This window comes from Rhipicephalus microplus, chromosome 10 (assembly GCF_043290135.1).
Source record: "Rhipicephalus microplus isolate Deutch F79 chromosome 10, USDA_Rmic, whole genome shotgun sequence".
Taxonomy (NCBI): Eukaryota; Metazoa; Arthropoda; class Arachnida; order Ixodida; family Ixodidae; genus Rhipicephalus; species Rhipicephalus microplus.
This window is the reverse complement of record NC_134709.1, coordinates 30883819-30906034: the sequence shown is the minus strand read 5'-3', so window position 1 is coordinate 30906034 and position 22216 is coordinate 30883819. Positions and strand designations below refer to the sequence as shown.

The 22216-nt window shown below is 46.1% G+C and overlaps 1 protein-coding gene across 3 annotated transcripts in view; it reads left to right on the top strand.

The window, feature by feature from the left end:
• The first annotated feature begins 18153 nt into the window (after nt 1-18153).
• LOC119181053 (uncharacterized) overlaps nt 18154-22216 on the top strand; it is a 95191-nt gene continuing 91128 nt past the window's right edge. For all 3 annotated transcript variants that reach the window (XR_012886492.1, XM_075875363.1, XM_075875362.1), the window contains exons 1-2: nt 18154-18338; nt 20552-20740. Coding sequence is in view for 2 of the 3 variants with exons in the window: in XM_075875363.1 (XP_075731478.1) it covers nt 18245-18338; nt 20552-20740 (283 nt within the window). In the remaining variant the exon portion in view is untranslated. The remainder of the gene's footprint in view (nt 18339-20551; nt 20741-22216) is intronic.

The following is a 22216-nucleotide window of genomic DNA, read 5'->3' as shown; positions in this document are numbered from 1 at the left end:
TCTGTGTGACACGTTAACATTGCGGGTGATAAATCTCGTGCCGCGCTTTGTTTTAATTGCGTATGTTTCACACTATGTTCCAAAGAATGAATCTGTGTTGTGGGCAAACTCCAATAACTACGAAAGTACGACAAATGTTTCGTGCCAAAACATTTTCGATTCTCGTCTGAGACTTTCCGATTGACTTCAGACTAATTTTCGTGGGATTTCTTTCAATCTTAACGGCGCGAAGCGTTTAGTGTTTGAAATAAAAATTGTAGATATACAAATAAGAATTATCTTTAGTGTACAGGTGTAGAAACTAACCTCGCGTAGCTTTGACATTGAAAGTGATTAGTGGAAAACATTATTGTGTCGAGATCGCCCCGCCGCGGTGGTCTAGTGGCTAAGGTACTCGACTGCTGATCCGCAGGTCACGGGATCGAATCGATTTGGGTGCACGTTAAATAACCCCAGGTGGTCGAAATTTGCGGAACCCTCCACTACGGTGTCTCTCATAATCATATGGTGATTTTGGGAAGTTAAACCCCAATTATTATTATTATTAATATTATTGAAAAAATGAGTTCATTCGCTAGCATATAGTGCAGTGAGATATGGTATTACAGTTTTCGCACTTTTCTCAGAGCACTGGAAAACACGCATGGACAGTTTGCTTTTAAATATTCCAAAAAGTGTGGCATACGGTAGTGAAGTAGTGAATAAGCTATTTTTCGTGATTTAGGTTTTTGTATGTTCCAGGATTTGTCTACCAAAACAGTTGCTCTGCGATACAACTGGTGTGATGACTTTAAAGTGCCATATGTTACGCGTCGACTCCTCAGAGATAAAAAGCGTTTTACGGTACCCTGGATTTCTACTAGATATGGAGAAGCGTGTAGAAGTGCATATATTCCTGAAATTTTCAGTGAACTACCAGAGTTTTTTTTTTTTTTCAGCTAGTTCGAAAAGCAATAAAAGAAATTGCCCTATGAGCTGTAAAATCACATGGCTATGGTCTACTTGCATGATACATTTGTTCTTGGTTCCTCTTTTGTTATTCTTTTCTATTTACGGCCTGTCTTCAACAAAAATCAATGGTGTCAATCATTATTCTGTTCGTTGGCAAAAAAAAAAAAAACATAGTTTTTGTGACCTTGAACCCGCATAGCTGTAACCGGCTATGCCGGGCCTAGTCGCACAACCCTGGGGAGTAAGACAGGCCCGTTTCTTTGTATTTTTTATGAATGTGTACAATAATAATAATAATAATAATAATAATAATAATAATAATAATAATAATAATAATAATAATAATAATAATAATAATAATAATAATAATAATAATAATAATAATAATAATAATAATAATAGTAATAATAATAATAATAATAATAATAATTTCTCTCTTGTTCTCTTCTTTTTTAGGTTTTCTATTTTTTAATGTGTTTCCGTTTTCTCTATTTCTTTTTCTTTCCTTCTATCGCTTTCTTCGTCTATTTCCTCTTTTTCCTTTCATTCCTTTATTTATATCTCTTTGAAGTGTTCTGGCTGTGTTTATTACGCTCTTCACTTCGCCGAGCACAGTTTCGTATAACGCTTGCAGCTTTTGTACTCAATAGTGGGGCTCGGTGGGAAGTGGTTATGTTGTAAGAAGGAAAGAAAAGTGAGCCCCGTAACTGTCTGCTTTAGGGAGCGACACCTCAACAGTAGCTCACAAGGGATGGGTGTGAGGAGGTATTTAAAGGATAGGAATAAAGGTGTAGAGAGAGAGATAGATGAGGTAAGCGTGGAAGAGTGAGAGCGACGACATATTGAGGGGATAGGAGAGACAGGAAAGATGGAAACACGGTCACAGGAGTCCGAGCACGGGGCACCACTTGCGAGAGCTCTTGTCGGCGTCAGGAGATGGCGTAGAGCAAGTCCAGTAGGTCAGAGCTACGCTGACGTCGGAGATCGCGAGGGCACAACCGGTCGGCACGGAATCCAGCGAGCGAGTCCCGTGGGGCTCGGCCATTTCCTGTGGTGCTTACCCACCCGAGCTATTTTGTATGCGTTGACAGATTATGACCGGCTTAAACCCGGTCCGCTGTTAAAACTAGGTTCATCTTGACAGGGGCATAAGCTCGGCAAGGCAGCTGAGAGGGCCGAGAACGCCAATATACAGGGGTGTTCACGGAGTGACACAAATCCAGCGATGGCCTTGGAAGAACGTCGGGGCGCTACGTCGCTTGTGGACGCTGGTCAAAAGCGAAAGGGGAGAGCGCCGATCGAGTCTCGTTGTCACACAGTTACGGTTACCGCATTCTGTCATTTACGCAAGGCGATTCTGTGGCGTTAGAGCACGCCTACCTATGCGGATACCAAAAGGAAACAGAAATGTATAGATAATTCATTCGTTTAATTGAGAGTAAATGAAGTTAGTGGTACTGTACTAGCTGTCATCATATAGGCGGGCGAAATGAAAAAAAATTCTATAAATTGGGCTGCCAATTCAGCCCCGTGCCCTCACCCAGTGGGACCATCGTTTTTCTTTTTTTATGTGCAATGTTAATGGCGTTATCATCATCATCATCATCAGCCTGACTACGTCCACTGCAGGACAAAAACCTCTCCCATGTTTCGCCAGTTAACCCGGTCCTGAGCTTGCTGCTGCCAGTCTATATCCGCAAACTTCTTAATCTCGTCTGTCCACCTAACCTTCTGTCTCCCCCTAACCCGCTTCCCTTCTCTGGGAATCCAGTTTGTTACCCTTAATGACCAGTCGTTATCCTGTCTACGTGCTACATGCCCGGCCCATGTCTATTTCCTCTTCTTTATTTCAACTATGATATCCTTAACTCCCGTTTGTCCCCTTATCCACTCTGCTCTCTTCTTGTCTGTTAAGGTTACACCTACCATTTTTCTTTCCATTGCTCGCTGCGTTGTCCTCTATTTAAGCTGAACCCTCTTTGTAAGTCTCCAGGTTTCTGCTCCGTAGCTAAGTACCGGCAAGATACAGCTGTTATATATCTTCCTCTTCAGGGATAGTGGCAATCTAGCTGTCCTAATTTGAGAGTGCTTGCCGAATGTGCTCCACCCCATTGTTATTCTTCTAGTTACTTCAATCTCGTGGTTCAGCTCTGCGGTTATTACCTGCCCTAAGTAGACATAGTCTTTTACCACTTGAAGTGCACTATTACCTATCTCGAAGCGCTCCTCTTTTTCCGAGGTTGTTGTACATTACTTTTTTTATTGCATAATAATTTTAAGACCCACCTTTCTGCTCTCCTTGTCTAACTCCGTAATCATGAGTTGCAATTCGTCCCCTGAGTTACTCAGCAATGCAATGTCGTCGGCGAAGCGCAGGTTACTAAGGTACTCTCCATTAACTTTTATCTCTAACTGTTCCCATTCTAGGCTTCTGAAAACCTCCTGTAAGCACGCGGTAAATAGCATTGGGGAGATTGTGTCCCCCTGTCTTATACACCCTTCTTGATTCTGTTGCTGTCTTTATGAAGCACTATGCTAGCAGTTGATCCCCTGTAGATTTCTTCCAGAATGTTTATATATACTTCATCTACGCCCTGATTCCGCAGTGTCTGCATGACGGCTGATATTTCTACTTAATCAAACGCCTTCTCGTAAGCCATGAAGGCTAATGTATAGTGGTTGGTTATATTCTGAGCATTTTTCTATTACCTCATTGATAGTATGAATGTGGTCAATTGTTGAGTAGCCTGTTCGAAATCCTGCTTGTTCCTTTGGTTGATTGAATTCTAATGTTTTCTTTACTCTGTTAGCAATTACCTTTGTAAATTGCTTGTATACTACAGAGAACAAGCTGATCGGCCTGTAATTCTTCAAGCCCTTGTAATCTCCTTTCTTATGTATTAAGATGATGTTAGCGTTCTTCCAAGACTCTGGTACTCTTCCCGTCAGGAGACACCTCGTAAACAGTGTGGCTAGTTTTTCTAACACAATCTGTCCTCCATCTTTCAGCAGATCTGATGTTACCTGACCCTCACCAGCAGCTTTGCCTCTTTGCATGCTCTCCAAAGCTTTTCTGATTTTTCTGTCATTACTGGTGGGGTGTCATCTGAGTTACTGCTAGTTCTTATAGTATTAGGGTCATGGTTGTCTCGGCTACTGTACAGATCTCCGTAAAACTCCTCCGCTATTTTAACTATCCCATCCATATTGGCAGTTATTCTGCCTTCTTTATCCCTTAGTGCATACATTCGATTTTGGCCTATCCCAAGTTTCCTCTTCACTGCTTAACGCTTCCTCCGTTTTTCAGAGCGTGTTCAATTATCTTCATGTTATACCTTCTTACATCGCATACCTTACGCCTATTAATCAACTTCGAAAGTTCTGCCAGTTCTATTTTGTCTGTTGTACTTTAGACTTACTGGTATACGTACTCTTTTCTTCTTATCGGCAAGAATAGCTACAAAGGACTCCCGACGTTGCATTCAAAGAACCCACCTGTACCCCTGGAAAGTCAGTGACCAATGGGGGTGTCACACCTGTCCCGTTTATTAGGGAGGCGATCGCCGGGCTAATTCCAAGAGCCGAAGTATCGGCCCCCCGAACCGCACCACGAAAGCGTGGACAATTTAGAAGTGGTCCTTATTGGTGCGCCAGCGGACGCCGGCTGTGGCCCAAAGAACAAGACAGAGCCGAGAGTTGAGAAACAAACAAAATTATATTCTCATTAACGGCAGATCAAAAACAATACACACGTATGCACACTCCACAATAGTTACATACAATACGTCACCAAACAGACAATGTACTACACAGTACAATCAACCACACTTGAAACAACGGACACAGACAATAATACGCACTACAATGCAGTCGCATGCATTGAACAACCAAGACACTTAAAGACTAAAGAGATATAAAACCTATTCAGTCCAAAGTCCTTGGAACAAAAGTCTGAATGATACTCTTCCGAGAATCACTCACTCAAAGTCCAGCGTTGTTGTCGTTCCGCAGCTCTCGAAGTTCTCTTCCAGGAAACCTCCCGTCTTCAATTGGCCACTCTTCAAACTTCAACTTCTTCGCCGGAAAACCGTCGGCTTCACACACGCAGCTGTTGCCCGCGTCTTCGCTCGATAGCGGTAAACCCACGCTCTTGCCTGTAGCTCGAGCCGTCCCTACGGACCAAAAACTTCGCCGACTACACGGCGGAATCTCTACGCACTCTGGCGCTCACTTCCGTCTCCTCCTGTTCTGTCACTACGGGCAGAACCTTCGCCGACTACACGGCGGAATTCCTACGCGCTCCGGCGCTAACTTTCCGTCTCCTCCTGTTCTGTCACTACGGGCAGAACCTTCGCCGACTACACGGCGGAATTCCTACGCGCTCTGGCGCTAACTTCCGTCTCCTCCTGTTCTGTCACTACGGGCAGAACCTTCGCCGACTACACGGCGGAATTCCTACGCGCTCTGGCGTTAACTTCCGTCACCTCCTGTTCCGTCACTACGGGCAGAACCTTCGCCGACTCCACGGCGGAATCCCTACGCGCTCTGGCGTTAACTTCCGTCACCTCCTGATTTCTCGTCTCGGCTGCTCGGTTAAATACCTTGCGCGCGACTTTCCAGATGTTTCTCGTCATTTCGTCGGCGCGATACGCCGCGAAGGCTGGGGAGAGGCACGACACGGTTCGACTGCCCTCTCCCGAGGATGATTCACTCGGTCTGACCCCGCCCCGTTCGTTCTGGAAAAATCGCGGGCTTGCTCGGCCGCCGCTGTGGGGTGAGGAGGTTCATCGCTTCGCCGCTTCCGAGAGGAGAGGCGTCGCGCGCCCGGGGAGCCCTGGCTGCTTTTTTTTTTCTTTTTTTTTTCTTTTTGACCTCGCGGCGTTTTTTCCGCCCGTTGTCGCAAGAATTTGGCGGCGCGCTCATTTTTAGCGCTCGTTCTGTGACAGGGGGGCCGTCGTGAGTAGCACGTGATCGCTTCATTTGCATTTCTGCATGTGGGGTCATTCCGTGTCAAACGTCCCAGCGTTCTAGCGACTACCTCAATTGTTATAAAAATAATATTTTTTCTATAGAAAACATTAAATATTTCGGACAGAAAAAAATTTCGGTCTCGTAGGAGCCTTCCGAATTTGTGTCGTATGAGTGATATTTATTACAAAAATTAAGTCAGAGAGTATTGTTTCTTGTTTCCATGCCGAAATTGACGTACTTGTTGAACAAAAGCATTCTGTGTAAAGTTTTTGGGCCTGAGTAATGCTACTGCAATTTTTATGCTATATACACCTCCACAAACTTTGCCGAAATTTACTGTGTTTTCATTGCTTTCCATGAAATTTCATGCTATGTATGAATACACCGGCAGTCAATACTTAGGCTATGGAATGAAAACATTCAGATAAAAATTCTTTCACGTCACAGAAGCTTGTAAATCTTGCGAAAAAAAGTACAAGTTTGAGAAAACCTTTATTTTGGTTCACATTCAAACAAAATTTACACCACGTTTTGCTCCAATGAAAAATCAGCTTTACAACTTAGTTGAAATCAAATAAATAGTTCTTTCTACGTGGAAATATTTATGATAATTTTTTACCATGAAAATCGTTTTTGAATTTTCTCATTGATGGCAATGGTCACCTTCAACGACGAAGGCGCCGTGTGTACAAATGCGAAAATAAAGAATTTACAAAAATTCTTCATCACAGCAAAAATTGTCATAACAACTGTTGATATCACAAGGGTGTTGATAATTAGCGTGGTATAAGAAAACTAATGCGAACATATGGAACATTTTGGAAAATTTCCGGATACGTATATAGCAAAAAAATTGCAGTACTCTGAGATTCGAGCAGATGACACAAACGCTTTCGCTTATTACGTGCACTGATTTTGACGTTAAAACAAGATCATATTTTTAACGATTGGCACTCTTACATTATGCGAAACTTGGAAGGCTCTCACGTGACCAATTTTTTATTTTTTTCGTACATCAACAATTTCCTCCTCTTCAAGGAAGAAATCAGCACGATGTTTTTTCAATGGCATTTAAGATCGCCGCCGGATGGGGTTGGACATTTGACATAAAATATTTATCCCAAAGGCTTGTTTTCATTCGGACTCGTTCAGGACCAACTCCGGCGATTTTTCGACCATGTCAGGATAATGGTGCTTTTATGTTCCTTAGACAGTCTTCTCACGCGCCCGATAACTGAAATGCTCAAAAAGTTTGAAAATAATTTTTATTTACCGAAAAACCGCAATTGTGAAATCGAAACCTATCTGAGTGCGCTTCTACGTGTGACGTAAAGATTTGTCTGACACTGCCGGAACCTGCCTGATTGCACATAACGCCAGCCAGATGGCACTATTTGTCCACGCCGTCCGGGGCGATCGGCTAAAACGTTTACGCTATTACGGTGAATCTATGGCGAATCGTGTGCGGCTCACAACGCAACACCACTTGGCACCTATATCGCACGCCCATCAACACGGAAAAGGAAATCGCACGCTCAACCAAAGAAGCGTTGGCCGAACCCACACAATCCATAGCAGACAAGCAGATGCTGCAGTGGCGCATCATTTCGTCACTTCCGCCAGGCAAAACTCAACGTCACACACACAATGTTGCCATTAATTCTGGCTAGCGAAGTGATCGTTTTGACGCGAGCTATGAAATTCATTTGAAAAGAATCTACGAAGCTTTCAAGCCTGCAATTTGGCATGATTGGCGCAAACGTGCAAATGAACGTACCCACTGAATTTCATCGAGATCCACTGACCTCGAAAAATCACCAGAGTTGGCCTTTAAAGAGAGAGGGGAGGCGGGGGGGGGGGGCGCTAGCTGGTAGTTGTCCTTCGCTCCCCCATGTATAACCCCCAGCCCGCCTATATCTCCGATATATGATAGTGCGCGAAATCAACACGCTCAGGTATACGCTATAAGCGGCCTTACGCAGATAAACTTTTCGTGTTCCTCTGTGTCCCGGTTACCTTGTATACGAAAATTCAGTATTCCGTCACCCCAGGTGTGTGCCATCTCATCAACTATTTACAACTCCTATAGGGGCGCATCCGTTCGCCCTATATGCAGCTTACGTGGAACTACACAACTGGCGCCATGCCGAAGCATTTGACGACGCGTATAAAACGCTGCTCGTCCGGGAACGACGAATACACACTCCCGGGTGAGCCGGCCACGATCACGTAAAACCGTTTACAACCCCTCGGACCCGCAGGAGAGTCGTATTGATTGCGATGCTTAACAGAGCGTGACATAATGCAACCGGGCCAATTACAGCCCGAGCGTAAAACATGTCCTCGTTTTTGACGTAACAATATTTTTTTTTCAGTATTTTCACTTTTCTCATTTCTTTTTTTTTTTTTTGCAATGTGTGGTGAGGGACGGGACAGCTCACTTCGAAAAGAAAGAGATAGGTGTTTCTTGTTCTCTTTTCAGACGTGCTCTTATATACAGCAGCTCAATAGTTACCTTTCCTGCTTTAATAAACAAGTGATAAAGTACTGCTTAGTTCTGAATAAACTGAGAGCAAAACGTTTGAAATGACTTTTTTTTCGTCAGCTCCTCCGTTATGACTATGTTACTATGTAACTTATAGTATGTGATAACAAGTGTCGGCTCCTGCGTAACTTTGTACCCACTGCGGTGATCTTTTCGGGAAGGTGCTTGCTGCTAGTTCGAAGGTCACGGGATCGAATCCAGGCCATGGCGGTGGCATTTCGATAGAGGCGCGTGTGCTTTGATTACAGGGGCACGTTAGAGAACCCCTGGTGCTCTAAATCTCCGGAGCCCTCCATTATGGCCTCTCTCATAATTTTATCGTGGTTTTGGAACATAGAAACTGAGCAGTTATATTTGTTCAATGAAACCGTGTGAAGTGTCTGTAGATGTGTGTCCCCCTCTTTATGAGCTAATGTGAAACGGAAGCAGCGTTGGCGGTACATCAGAGTTACTGTATATGCTACCTTTAGCACATAAAGTTACTCTACGTTACAATAGTCACTGGAAAAATTTTTTCCAGTGACTCTACGTTACATGAGAGGCCATGCGCCATCTCGCGTTGTTTTCTTAAACTGCAACTCATTATATGCTTTAGTTCGTCATTGTTGTCGTAAAAAAACATTGGGGGCATGCACCAAGGTAGACCCTAGTAGATGATCCTATCAGCATCTTTGACGTCACGGTGAGCTGCATGCGGGGGGGGGGGGGGGGGATTCCAGGACGTCGTCGTGTCCGGTGGTTCGTTTTCGTGTGCACCGTTGGCAGCAATGTGTTTTGTAATGCGCATGCGCAGTAGAGATGTGCATATCGCCGTTTACGTATGCTCCGTTGTCTCTCAATCACGCGTCGTCGTTTACGTGTTCGGGTGCCTCACGTCGCAACGTTAACGGACGCTAGAGTGCAACGATAAATTGGTTAGGCTGACAAATCATGCTCCGGAGACTCTACAGCGTCGTTTATTTCGCCACTACAAAATTTGTTATTAGATCAGAGAATCTGTAACAAAAGTCTTACTTTTCAATTTCCCACCGCTGAGGTCTGCGATAGTGACGTCATAGGTTACTAGGTTTTTTTTTTTACGTATTCTGGCCTCATTGGCTCCACGAAATTTCCTGAAACTTGGTACGTTAACTCTCGCTCCATAAAAATGCATTGTAGTTAATTTTTACCGAGTAATAACAACGTGGTTTTTAGTAGCCGCCATCAAAATATATGACGTCATAGTGACTGGTGCAGGAACTTCAGGGTGGCTGCGCCACTCGTATTTTATTTTTGAGTGTTTTCTCGTTGGCGAAACGTCTTCTCACTGCAAGCGAGGTGTATTTGGTATCGTAAAATAATAACTTAACGAATGCGTAAAAAAAAAACTTTCCCTTTTAGTGTCCCTTTGTCTTCTCCTAAAAAAAAGAAATCAGTGTAGGAAGCTCCTTCTGAAGCTCGCAACGTAATACCTCAAACTATTAGAATAAGTTCGACGAGAATAACATCAACAACGCCCCGCCGCGGTGGTCGAGTGGCCAAAGTACTCGGCTGCTGACCCGCAGGTCGCGGGTTCGAATCCCGGCTGCGGCGGCTCCATTTCCGATGGAGGCGGAAATGTTGTAGGCCCGTGTGCTCAGATTTGGGTGCATGTTAAAGAACCCCGGGTGGTCGAAATTTCCGGAGCCCTCCGCTACGGCGTCTCTCATAATCCTATGGTGGTTTTGGGGCGTTAAACCCCAGATATCAATCAAATCAATAACATCAACAACCCTGTTTGCCGTAATAGAAGCTCGGACAAGACAACCTCTTAGTGCGGGGCAGTCTTCAATGAAGGGAATTCTTAGTCGCCAGATACTCCCGACGCTGACTAGGTCTTAAGTGGAAGAAAAAAAAACTCTTTTTTTCTCTCCCACCTCGTTATTATAGCCTCGGACGACGACCACTGCCGTGGAGGTCAGTGTCAGCTCGGCACGCGAAGAGCGTATTGCGAATGACTGACGAGTTGTCGCCGCTGTCGGCAGTCGCTACCGCAGTGCACCCACATACTAGGAGGCGGGTATGGTGCGACAAAGGCTAACAGTTTCGTGTCACGGGATACGGGGGTTATATTGCGATCGACCGATGATGATGATGATGAAAAACATTTATTATAAGAGAGAGAGGTACGGGGTCAAAGCATGACCCTTGCTACATGGTCGGCGTCCTTAGTCCGGGACACCGCATGACGAGGCCCCTACTCGCGCCCGTCTCACCAGAGCCCGTTGAGACTCTAGTGATGAGCAGTCGAGGAGGGCAGTCTCCCATGCCTCTCGGGAAGGGGTAGGGGGTAGGTGGGGATTTTTCGGACATGCCCATACCATGTGGAAGATATCACACGTCTCCCCACAGTGTGGGCACCGCCCATCTGTGTTCGCATCGAAATGTTTTAGGATTGCAGGGCAGAGTAGAGTACCTGTCTGCAGGCGCCTTAGAGTTCGCTCTTCCGCCTTACTCGGCCCCTTTGCAGGAGCAGGGTAAAGGCGGTGAGTGTCGCGATAATAGGTGAGAATTTCTCTGAACCGCAGCAGCGGTGTATTGGCCTCCGAGTCATAAGAGCCAAGGTGAGGAGCCCGGTGGGTAAGCGCTCGGGCGGCCGCGTCAGCGGCCTCATTACCTCGTAGGCCCTGATGGCCAGGAGCCCATACGATGCGTTTCGGGGCTGGATCAGCGAGAGCCCGTTTTAGAACGCGATCGCCCGGGGGGCGCCTCGTTGTGCGCCGTCGTGACTCGACGCTCATTCGGATGTTGTGCGCTGGGCACGATGACGGTGTTCGGCAGGAAGCGCGTTGGCGGATCACTGTCGTAAGCATGCCGCGCCTCAAATTCGGTTTTTGTTTAGTACAATGAAGAATAGCGCATGAACATGACGTCATCGCTGTGTAGACAGAATAGACTGTTAAATTATAGGCACACGCGTCTCTCTCTCTCTCTCTCTCTCTCTCAATTTTTTACAACCTTACGATAACCAACAGATGAGGAAAGAAGGAACGGGAGAGAACGGATTTGTGTTATAATTGCAAGAACACAAACAGTACAATTACCGCCCGCTATAGCTGCCTTGTTTCGTCGAGTGTTTTCATTAACAATACATCAAACGAGAAATCGAGTCCCTAAAATTTTCTGATATTGTTCTATTCCTAGCCATTATACAATTATAGCTTAATATGATAGCTCGACGTATATGAGCGTTGTTAAGCGTGGACACACGTAATTCCGTTGACGTCTGTACGGATGCTGCAAATGGGGGGGGGGGGGGGGGGGAGTGGAACGTAAAAGAAGTTGAAGGTCGAACGTGCCCTATAGTCATTCACATACAGCGAGGATAGTTTGTATTTCCTTTCACATAGTGTTTCAACAAACACGACGCAGCTTGTCTTGCTGTGCAACAAAGAAAAAGGGTTCAAACCTTTTTCTCTGTTGGTATATATGGATCTGTTTTACCGAGAGAATGATTTATTCCTTTTTTGGCTGTTGCACGAGAGTACAAAAGCCAACATCACAGCCTCGGCAGTGCATTTGTTGAGGGGGGGGGGCGGGGGGGGGCGGGGGGGGGCGGAGGGGCACGCATGCTACCAAAAGACCAGATACGACTATGGTGGCACCCAGAATGCCTTCAGTGAAAAGGTGTATAATGTCCAAGATGTCGACGATAATTTTACTGCACTTTCTGTAAAAGGCCTCCTTTGGCTAGGCTTTATCTGGTAGTCAATAAAAAATGAAAAAAAAAAAACGAAAGTTGAGACCGGAAGTAAACGTAACGAGGTGAAGCGTGTAGTCGAAATACGATTGTGCTAGACAGCTGTAGCAAGGTCATGAAGCCCAGATTCTTCCAGAAGTAAAGCTTCCATTTAAAGGAAGAGCTTATGCAGCGCTCCGAATGCCAGCCAAACCGCGTATGGTGTGCTGCATCAGAAGCTGGTTTTTCCACATGCCGGCCCTTATAGCAGGGAAGCCAGAGCCGACGATGACCTTTAAGTGAGGCTTTTATGCGCTGCGATCCCATGTCACGGCTCGTTAGATCTGTCCTCAGTTTTTTTGTTTACATATCAATTACGTGGGGCGTCTTTGACTCTAAGTGCAGCTTTCAATATATGTAAATACAGTCATGAACAAAGCTGTGAGGACCGCATGTGCCGCTAAGTAATCTGGGACATGGAAGATAAGGCATGAAGACCTAAACCGAAGGGTGAAGCCTACGTGCGCCTGTATGGCATACGTATAGCACACACAGACCGGTTCGCGTTGCACGGCTATGACATTTGTCTTTTAACAGCGAAGTTGTTAAGGCTAGCAGTAATTCGTGCGGCTTATCAGAAGACTATCGTCATCGCAGACGAGTATGTGCCGCAAAAATTGGGTAAAACACACTACTTACCACTGGTTTGTTAAGAAGGAGCAAGACAGGGGTTAGCCCGACAGATGGCTGCGAAGCGACTACGGCGAGCCCAAGACTCCGAATACGTACGCCGTGACGATAGCATAACGGGGAACGGGACAGGCAGCCGTGGTTGCGGGAGGACTCCCGAAGCGATGAAAGGCCTACCCCCAATGACTACATGTCCGTAGGTCTGCGGAAAGTGCGAACGCTCGGTTTTGGCGCGTGTTTCGGTCTCTGGATCTTGGTCATCCGGGTCGTATCTGTGCTTTAGCTCGAACCTTTCTGCGCCAAGAATAAGCGTAGAAATAATTTATCATCGCTTAGCTAAAGCCTAGCTGCGACTTAAGGCAACCTAGAAGCGACGAGATTAGTCTTCAGAATTGTCCAGTTTCGCTGTTCGTAGTCTGGCGTCATTTGGTGCAGCTTCGTTGTACTGAAGTCATTACTTTTTATGTCGACTGTTCGTGCGTAAATCCGTGGGTTTTGGGGACAACGCTTTTAACTATTTTTTCCCTTATCTACTGTAAGTATGGGTGACGTCATCTCTTCATAATTTCTTTTTGGTTCAACACTATCGTGAAGACAGAATGACGATGATAGCTGTAGTAATAATGATGCCATTTTTTTCGATCTTTTGACGTCAATTATGACTAGGCAAACCTATAATATGGAAACCCGATTGGAGCTACATATCTCAACAAGACACAACTCCATGGTGGCACGTGTACGAATATGTCATTCGTAAACATCGTCAGGCATTTCCAAAAGGAATATTTAGCTGCTGCCTCATAAGGGTCACCCATGTCTGCGTAACCGTTAGCGAGGACTATACCGTAAACTTTGAGAACTCCCCTTGTCTGTTTCAAGAGCTCCTTGCTACCCTGTTCCAATGCTCAACGTAACTTCGTGAAATATCAGCTTGAAGATTCGTCATCACAAAGCGTACACATATTTTTTTCTTCTCCGTCTTCAGTAATCGAATGTATGAATTAAGCCTCTATTAGAAAGGAGTATGGCTCCAGGTAGAAGTTTGAGATTAGGCGTGGAAGGGGTCGGCCATAGGGGATTGTCGGGCAAACAGCGTCGGCATCAAACTGGTACAGTTTCATCGTATGCGTAGATTTTGTATGCGTCTTCGGCAAAACGTCAATACACCAGATCTCGCGTCAGATGGTCGACTTTTTTAACAACCACAGGTCACTTTGACTAGCACAATTTCGGCTGCTGACCCGCAGGTCATGGGATCTAATCCTGGCTGCGGCGACTGCATTTTCGATGGAGGCGAAAATACTGTAGTCCCGTGTGCTCAAATATGGGTGCACGTTAAAGAACCCCAGGTGGTCAAAATTTCCGAAGCCCTCCACTACGGCGTCTCTCATAATCGTGTGGTGGTTTCGGGACGTTAAACCCCAAATATCAATGAACATTGACTAGCACAATCCGTGAGTGCTTTCTGTGCGTTGTCATTCTTCTAAAAAACAAAAAAAAATGCCCTGTGGCTTTTCTCCTCATGTTATTCGGGAGCGTAAAACTACATAATAGCCGACGCACGTGCACGACGCGTTCGTACTAAGGATGATTAAAGAAAAATTGCTGGAGTGGAAGCTCCCGCAATGCCTTGCCAGCAGAAGTGAAGCCAGATTTTGCCACTGCCAAGATGGCGGAAACATGCTCTTTTATGATAGTGACCACTTAAAGATCAAGTGGCTTTGATATGTTATGTAAATGCTACGTCAGTGCTATAACAAAAGATAGCTGTTCCCGACGAAAACACACACACAAACGAGTATGGATGACTGAATCTTCAAAGAACTTTGCCTCCCATTAGAGGCTCACTAAGGAAAACTAGTAACTGTAAGACGCACTTGGAGCACTATGTGACCCGAAAAAGTTCCTCACATTAAACTCGTTGGGCGTGCGAGGGTAACGCTCCGTTTTTAACCACTGAACGATGATTCTTTATTATGCCCCTAGTAAGATGGCCGCCACAGCCGCCATCTTGCCAGAGGAACGGCTTCACTTCTGCGTAACCATTTTTCACTCCAGCAATTTTTTTTAAATCCTCCTTTGTTGGCACGCGATCCCAAACTTAAAATAACACAATCCTGGCATGGTTTACGCTGAACTTTTATAACCATCTGACGCCGGTAATGATAGATAGGACGACAAACCAGATCCGCCCGTTTACGCTGAAGTTTTATAACCACATGACGCAGTTGATGATAGTAAAGAGAACAAACCGGATGCGCCATCCGTGTTCTGCATGACTGCGGTGAGCGTCCTAATGATCGCCAGCCGTGGGCATCTAACTGCGTGACATGACCTTTTCACGCGTGCGCAACGGCCGTGTCTCATGCGTTGTCTCTACACGCGAAACTCAACCGAGCGAGACGAGTAGAAATGAACGCGTCGCAGGTCGCGCGGCGCCCGGCTCACCGCGGTGTCGTCCGCCTGGATGCGGCATGCGCGACGAGCGTATATGAGTGGTGCTGCTAATGGGCGCAACTATTAATTGTTCTCGTGCGCTAACTGCTGGTCTGTTTGAGCTAGAAATCGATAAGGGCGGAACGCTGAAGTGCACTTGGGTCCATATGTACGCGGTAAACAAGCTGCTAATTTACAGTAGAATCCAGTAGAATTTCGCGTATCACCCCGCCGCGATGGTCTAGTGGCTAAGGTACTCGGCTGCTGACCCGCTGGTCGCGGGATCGAATCCCGGCTGCGGCGGCTGCATTTACAATGAAGGCGGAAATGCTGTAGGCCCGTGTACTCAGATTAGGGTGCAAGTTAAAGAACCCCAGGCGGTCGAAATTTTCGGAGCCCTCCACTACGCCGTCTCTCATAATCATATCGTGGTTTTGGGATGTTAAACCCCACATATCAATCAAATCGACCTATTTCGCGTATTGGAAAAATTAGGGCAAGCGAAGCCAGGCAAGTGTGTGCCTGGAGTACCACTTTTTATCTATCTATCTATCTATCTATCTATCTATCTATCTATCTATCTATCTATCTATCTATCTATCTATCTATCTATCTATTTATCTATTTATCTATTTATCTATTTATCTATTTATCTATCTATCTATCTATCTATCTGTCTGTCTGTCTGTCTGTCTGTCTGTCTGTCTGTCTGTCTGTCTGTCTGTCTGTCTGTCTGTCTGTCTGTCTGTCTATCTATCTATCTATCTATCTATCTATCTATCTATCTATCTATCTATCTATCTATCTATCTATCTATCTATCTATCTATCTATCTATCTATCTATCTATCTATCTATCTGTCTGTCTGTCTGTCTGTCTGTCTGTCTGTCTGTCTGTCTGTCTGTCTGTCTGTCTGTCTGTCTGTCTGTCTATCTATCTATCTATCTATCTATCTATCTATCTATCTATCTATCTATCTATCTATCTATCTATCTATCTATCTATCTATCTATCTATCTATCTATCTATCTATCTATCTATCTATCTATCTATCTATCTATCTATCTATCTATCTATCTATCTATCTATCTATCTATCTATCTATCTATCTATCTATCTATCTATCTATCTATCTATCTATCTATCTATCTATCTATCTATCTATCTATCTATCTATCTATCTATCTATCTATCTATCTATCTATCTATCTATCTATCTGTCTGTCTGTCTGTCTGTCTGTCTGTCTGTCTGTCTGTCTGTCTGTCTGTCTGTCTGTCTGTCTGTCTGTCTGTCTGTCTGTCTGTCTGTCTGTCTGTCTGTCTGTCTGTCTGTCTGTCTGTCTGTCTGTCTGTCTGTCTGTCGCGTGGACTAATCGTTGTGTATGAGCGTGGTGGTGAGAGGCGTCGGGGTCTCTAGCAATTCAAGTTTGTGGTGAGTGATGAGATGACTTTCTTACGAAGTTTCTTGCTTTTTGCCGCTTTCTAGAACTAGGAATAATTCACTCGATACCTTTTCATCCACTATGTTACGTTATTAGGCTAACCGAAGATGTAATTACTAGTACGCTAAGGTTGATAACTGGGCTAGTTGATGAATAATCATTTTACCGTAAGGTTAAGTAGCGCAGTTTTTAACATAGACAAGAAAAATAAGATGATGATTTTTTCGCTCACAACCAATGACACCGACGCTGACACTGACGCCGGCACCGGAAGACGAGCTCTTTGACGCTATCGCGTTTATAACGCGTGGTACAAGCGCCCTCTGCAGTCGGGCGTCAGAGCAATTTAGGGGTTATCATGGTGACTTCGTGGTTCAAATCTGGTAACCTACTACAAAAGGCACACACAGTACTACGCCTGTTTCCTTGAGGTCATGTACTGGGGGCATAGCAAGTTCGAAAAGCTTTCATTCACTAAGTGTTTCAAGTACTCATTAAGAACAGAAGAGCGCTATCACGTTAAACTCCTAAAGGCGAAGCTTCAGGACCTCCTAACTTTTTCATATCACATTTATTCATTTTTGTGTCTGTTTTTCGGTACAAAAGCAGATGATAGAGCAAAAGCAAAACGCATAGAAGCCTGGCAGGCCTTTGCTCCAAAAAGAGTGAGGTACGCAGGCCATGACACATACTACAAAATTGAGTTGCATAACTTAGACATGCTAGACATAACTCAAAGTAAGACACTGAAGCGAAGGAAGGTATAAGAGACAGTACACTTGTATGCTTGAACTGTAGTGTAGTAATTGTGACATAAACTAAAAAAAAAAGGGAATAATCAACTTCACGCTTATATGGTCGAACCCACAACGTCCGGATAACGTGTCCAATGCTCGACTGATTCAGCTATGCGGCGGTTTCCTCGATCCCACTTTATTTTTTTTTTTAATCCTGGAAAGTGTTGGGCAGCAGCGCTGACAGCCGTGACGGTGACTGGGACACACTGTTTTGTTTCCAGCTGACGTCACGTAGCACGCGATCTTTTTACGAGCTCGAAATTGACCAATACTAACTAAAGGCAATTGCGGAACGAGACTGTCTCTATGAATGTACGAAAGAGGGGGTGTCGGTCGAGCGCCTGTTTCTTCTAATGTACACAAGGTAATGAAACGAACAGTCAATCAGGCCAAGTATATAGGAAATTACTTGTGTGTTGTCTGTTCCTTTGATTAGGTTTTGTCTGACAGAATGAATGAGCTCTCTATCAGTACCCCCTCTTTCGACAGGACATATACATACACCCATACGTACAAACCGCTGAAGCTAACAAAAATTGATCAGCCGCGTGAAACAAACTGGAAGTGACAGCTGATGCCTTGACAGAAAGGTGGTGGCCTTTATTTTTCTTTTTCAGACGATAACCGAAAATACAAAGAGCAGTGATCGTGGCAAGGAAGCTTCCTGAGGGTGGTGCGGTGAGCGAGCGCCCGCCGGAGGTCGCATGTGCCTCAGATGCGCCAGGGCTTCGCACTCCAGTCGACGCTGGCACTGACGCTGCAAGTCCTGACCGGTGCCCTCCTTCCACAGGTCGCCTGGGCCGACCAGAGTGAGTATCACTTGTTAACGTCCTTCTTAAAAGACGCGATATGAGAGGGTTTTTAGCCTGTCCGGTATTCCAGTAACGCAAAGGGCGGGCGTATTACCGGATAGCGCGCCCCGTAGTCACTATACCACAGAACACCTACCAGGACACCTGCCAGGCTGTGTCCATTCTTCATCTCTCTCCATGAAACGGCTTCATGTTCTCCCGTATTAGAGTATTCTAAATCGCCAACAACTTTTTCTAAACAATTCCGTGATTGGTGTAGCTCTGATGGGTCACGAACTATACCCCGTAGCTGCCACCACGTCAAGTGGCGTCATCTATGGAAAAAAATGAGTGAACTAACAAACACATGTTTAACGACCTCTGAGATTTTGGGAGCGTAACAGACTAAGCCTACAGCATTGATTATTTGAGTAAATATCCCGAAAACATTGCCGACTGGGCACGAATGCTTTGCTGTCGAAGGGTGAGGCCGTGATTCCGTGATTTTCAAGCAAATAAGAGCATCTATTCGAAGCTAGCAAGCTACAGAGTGCGCGATGGCCACTCGATAGATTTGAGGTGAACAGAAATCGCTTTCAGTGGCGCGGCCATGTTTTGCAGGCGCTCGCATGCGCAGTTCACGCCCGCTTTTCTGGTACACTCTAAGTAGTTGGCGTATAGCGGTGGACCGGACAGAGACAGGCTCCCTTACGGTGTTTCTTTTTTTTTTCATTTATTGATATGATGTGAAGGAGATGTTGCGCACTAATCAGGAACAGGTGACTCCTTCGCTCTTGAATTGATCGAGCATACAACACAACAAATGAGCGCACGAACACTAGAATTTTTTTCTTTTTCGGAGAACGTATGATGTCACTATTTGTAGCGTTAGAAACCTCCACATTTCACGGGGGAATGGTCCGTCATCGTATTTTTCAAACCACACTTGGGACGACGACGTGCAAGCCAACGATGGGGGCCAATGGGCGCCACATCAAGGGAAGAAAAATCGCCGCTTCCCTTTTTGGGGGACCGCACGGCGTTCCATTTGCGTGGCGTGCGTAGCCATCCTGTGCATAGCATGGGCGGTTGTGAATGGGGGCATTGAAACCAGCCGTCACTCTGCGCCTCCATCACCGATCGTATGGTTAGGGTGCAACTACAAGACTGCGTGCGCAGAACACTGTAGCGATCTCGATTAGGTTGTGCGCGTTCGCAGCTGCGATGGCGTGACATCCCGCTATTATTCGGCCAAGTTTCGGCTGATTTGTCGCGGGGCATGGAAGCGCAATTTTTGAAGAAAGAAAATAATCGGTAACGAGCATTCGGTTCTTGTACGCTTTTTTGCACGTTGGCGGTTACAACAGGGAGTTAAGACGTCAGACAATCTTGAATTTCGGTCTCGTTGGGGTTTACTGCAATGCACCTCGTCGTGTTTTCATTGCCAATTATATGGACATTCTCGGCTGATTTTTGCCGTCGCCGTCATGTCCCGGAAATGGTACCGAAAAAAAAGTGCGGTAGTGCAGTAGTGCGGCTGTGTGGTGCGGCTGTGCGGCTGTGTGGTGTGGTGCGGCTGTGTGGTTGAAAAAAAGTGCAGTAGTGCGGCTGTGTGGTAGAACAACTGCTTGTCACGCAGACGCCCTCTGTTAAATTCTTGCTCGAACCTAAGATTTCTCGATATTTATTTCATTCGCATCTTTCTTGATTTCGCGGTCACGGCAGTATCGTTTTTCACTGACAACCGACGATGCCGACACCGCAGCTTCTGCGGAACAAGCTCTTTAACGCTGCAAGCGTTAAAACAAGCCGTAGCTATAGCAGCGCTGTGTGGTGTCCTGATGTGTCTCGTGTCTGTTTGTTGTTTCGCGCTATACGTCAAAGCTGTTCAAACGGAGAAGTCAAGACACCACAAACTCAGTCTGTGGTGGGGGCGTTTGCGGCACCTGATACAGTGATCCGGCATAGTGTTCCCGTGACTCGGATGATTATTCGTACACTGTTGTATGTCCGAGATAAGGGCCGTTAGCTAAAGAAAAAAAAAGAGGTGCTTTGTCTTCTCTGTCACTTCCACTCGCTTTCCAGTTGCTCGCTTGCCCTAACAAGACACGGGTAATAAGTTTCCTGATTAAGTGATCGTAACTTATGACCGCAATGCACATATCGAGTGCGTCATATGATGATTCCATCCCGAGCTTCTCGTCCCTCTCTTCCTCCTCGTCTCGCCCAAGAGTGTTCTAGCCTGGGCTTCGGCGGCGCCTGGCTCAACCCGTGCGGCTACTGCGTGGGTGGCAACACGGGCCTGGAGCGGACGCACGGCCGAGACTGCCGGGGCACCTGCGGTGGCACGGCGCGCAGGGACTGCAACGGCATCTGCGACGGGGGCGCCTACGTCGAGCCATGCTCCGGCCAGTGCGTGTGTGAGTGAACCACGTCCTTTCGTTAAGCGGTTCAGCGCGAGAGATGCCGGAAATTGGAGACATGGGCGTCAACAGTGGTGTGGGTGAAAAGTGACACTTTACCCCATGCCGCACTAACATTTGCACCCCCACACTACCGCCCATGCAGCTTGCCACGTGAGCGCCGAATGTGCTGTGTTTATCTCTCTTCCCTCTCTCCTCGCTATCTCTCATCCCCTCCACCCCCCTCCCATGCGCAGGGTAGCAAACCGGCTGCCTATAAACTGGTTAACCTCCCTGCCGTTCTTTTCCTCATATTTTCCTTATTTCTGCCACACCGGGATTCAAAACGCGTTCTCGATTCTCCCCCGCCATTCAATACGAAATCCTGCCGACGTTCGTGTTTTGAAACTGCGCAAAGGACAGAGGACCAGTGAAAACACGCATCTGACAGCAATGCTATATAGTCTGTGTGTCCCTCGTTTATCTTTCTTGACGGTCTTTTGCGCTGGTTCGAAATGCCAAGTTGCCGAGCCGAAGCGCCGTCGTTCCTTCTCTTGGACCTAAAGGCCTGACACCACGCTGACGTTGCAGCGCGCCGTGCGCGTCTCTTTCTGACGCGGCGTCTAGCCCTCGCCTGTATGGAGAGACCAAGGAGGATTAACAAAAGCAATTTTTCTTTCATCCTCCTTGGGAGAGACACAGTGCGCAGCGTCGCGTAGCCACGCTCCCTGTCACTTCATGGGGGTATGCATAGCCTCCGAGATTGCAGGTGCGCGGCAGGTTTTTCTTACGCCGCGCACCCGCAATCTCGGAGGCCATGAGAGAGGGCACGGCGCCACTAAAAAGGTGACGCGCACGGCGTGCTGCAACGTCTACGTGGTGTCAGGCCTCTAGATATGATATGCCATGGGCGACGATTTCTGACAGAACTGCTGGTCTCGGAAGCGTTTCTTAGTTTAACCATCGGCGTGCACGCAGGGTTTTATGTAGTAAAAGCAAGTTTTATCCACCCCAGCCCCACCCCCGCCCACTGTTACTGTTTGTGGAGGGGGGTGGGCCACGCTGCAGTGTTGGTCAGTTTTGCCAATGTTGGCCAATATACCACAGTGTACGTCGTTAACCGCTGTTGTCACGGCAACATCGTCTTTGTTTAGTATCGGTCCTTTTCCGTCTAAAAATAGATGTTCTCTAGTGGAACAGTCAATCATTAAAGCTTTTCGTCTGGGCCAATTTTTCACAGGTAACCGAATAGTGACTGTACATCTTAACTTACCGGACACTATAGCTGGTTTGTTTACCGGACACTATTTGTTTATAACAATTTTTATTGTTATTTTCTTACACGTGTTCCGTAATTTATTTGTTCTTATTCCCCATTCATTTAAGGGTATAGTACGTGCTCCTGTCTATATTCTTCAAGTTACCGCCCCATCGCAATGTGAATTCCGCCTTGCGAAAAGCGTGCTCGATTGACTAGAAGCTATCTAGATAATT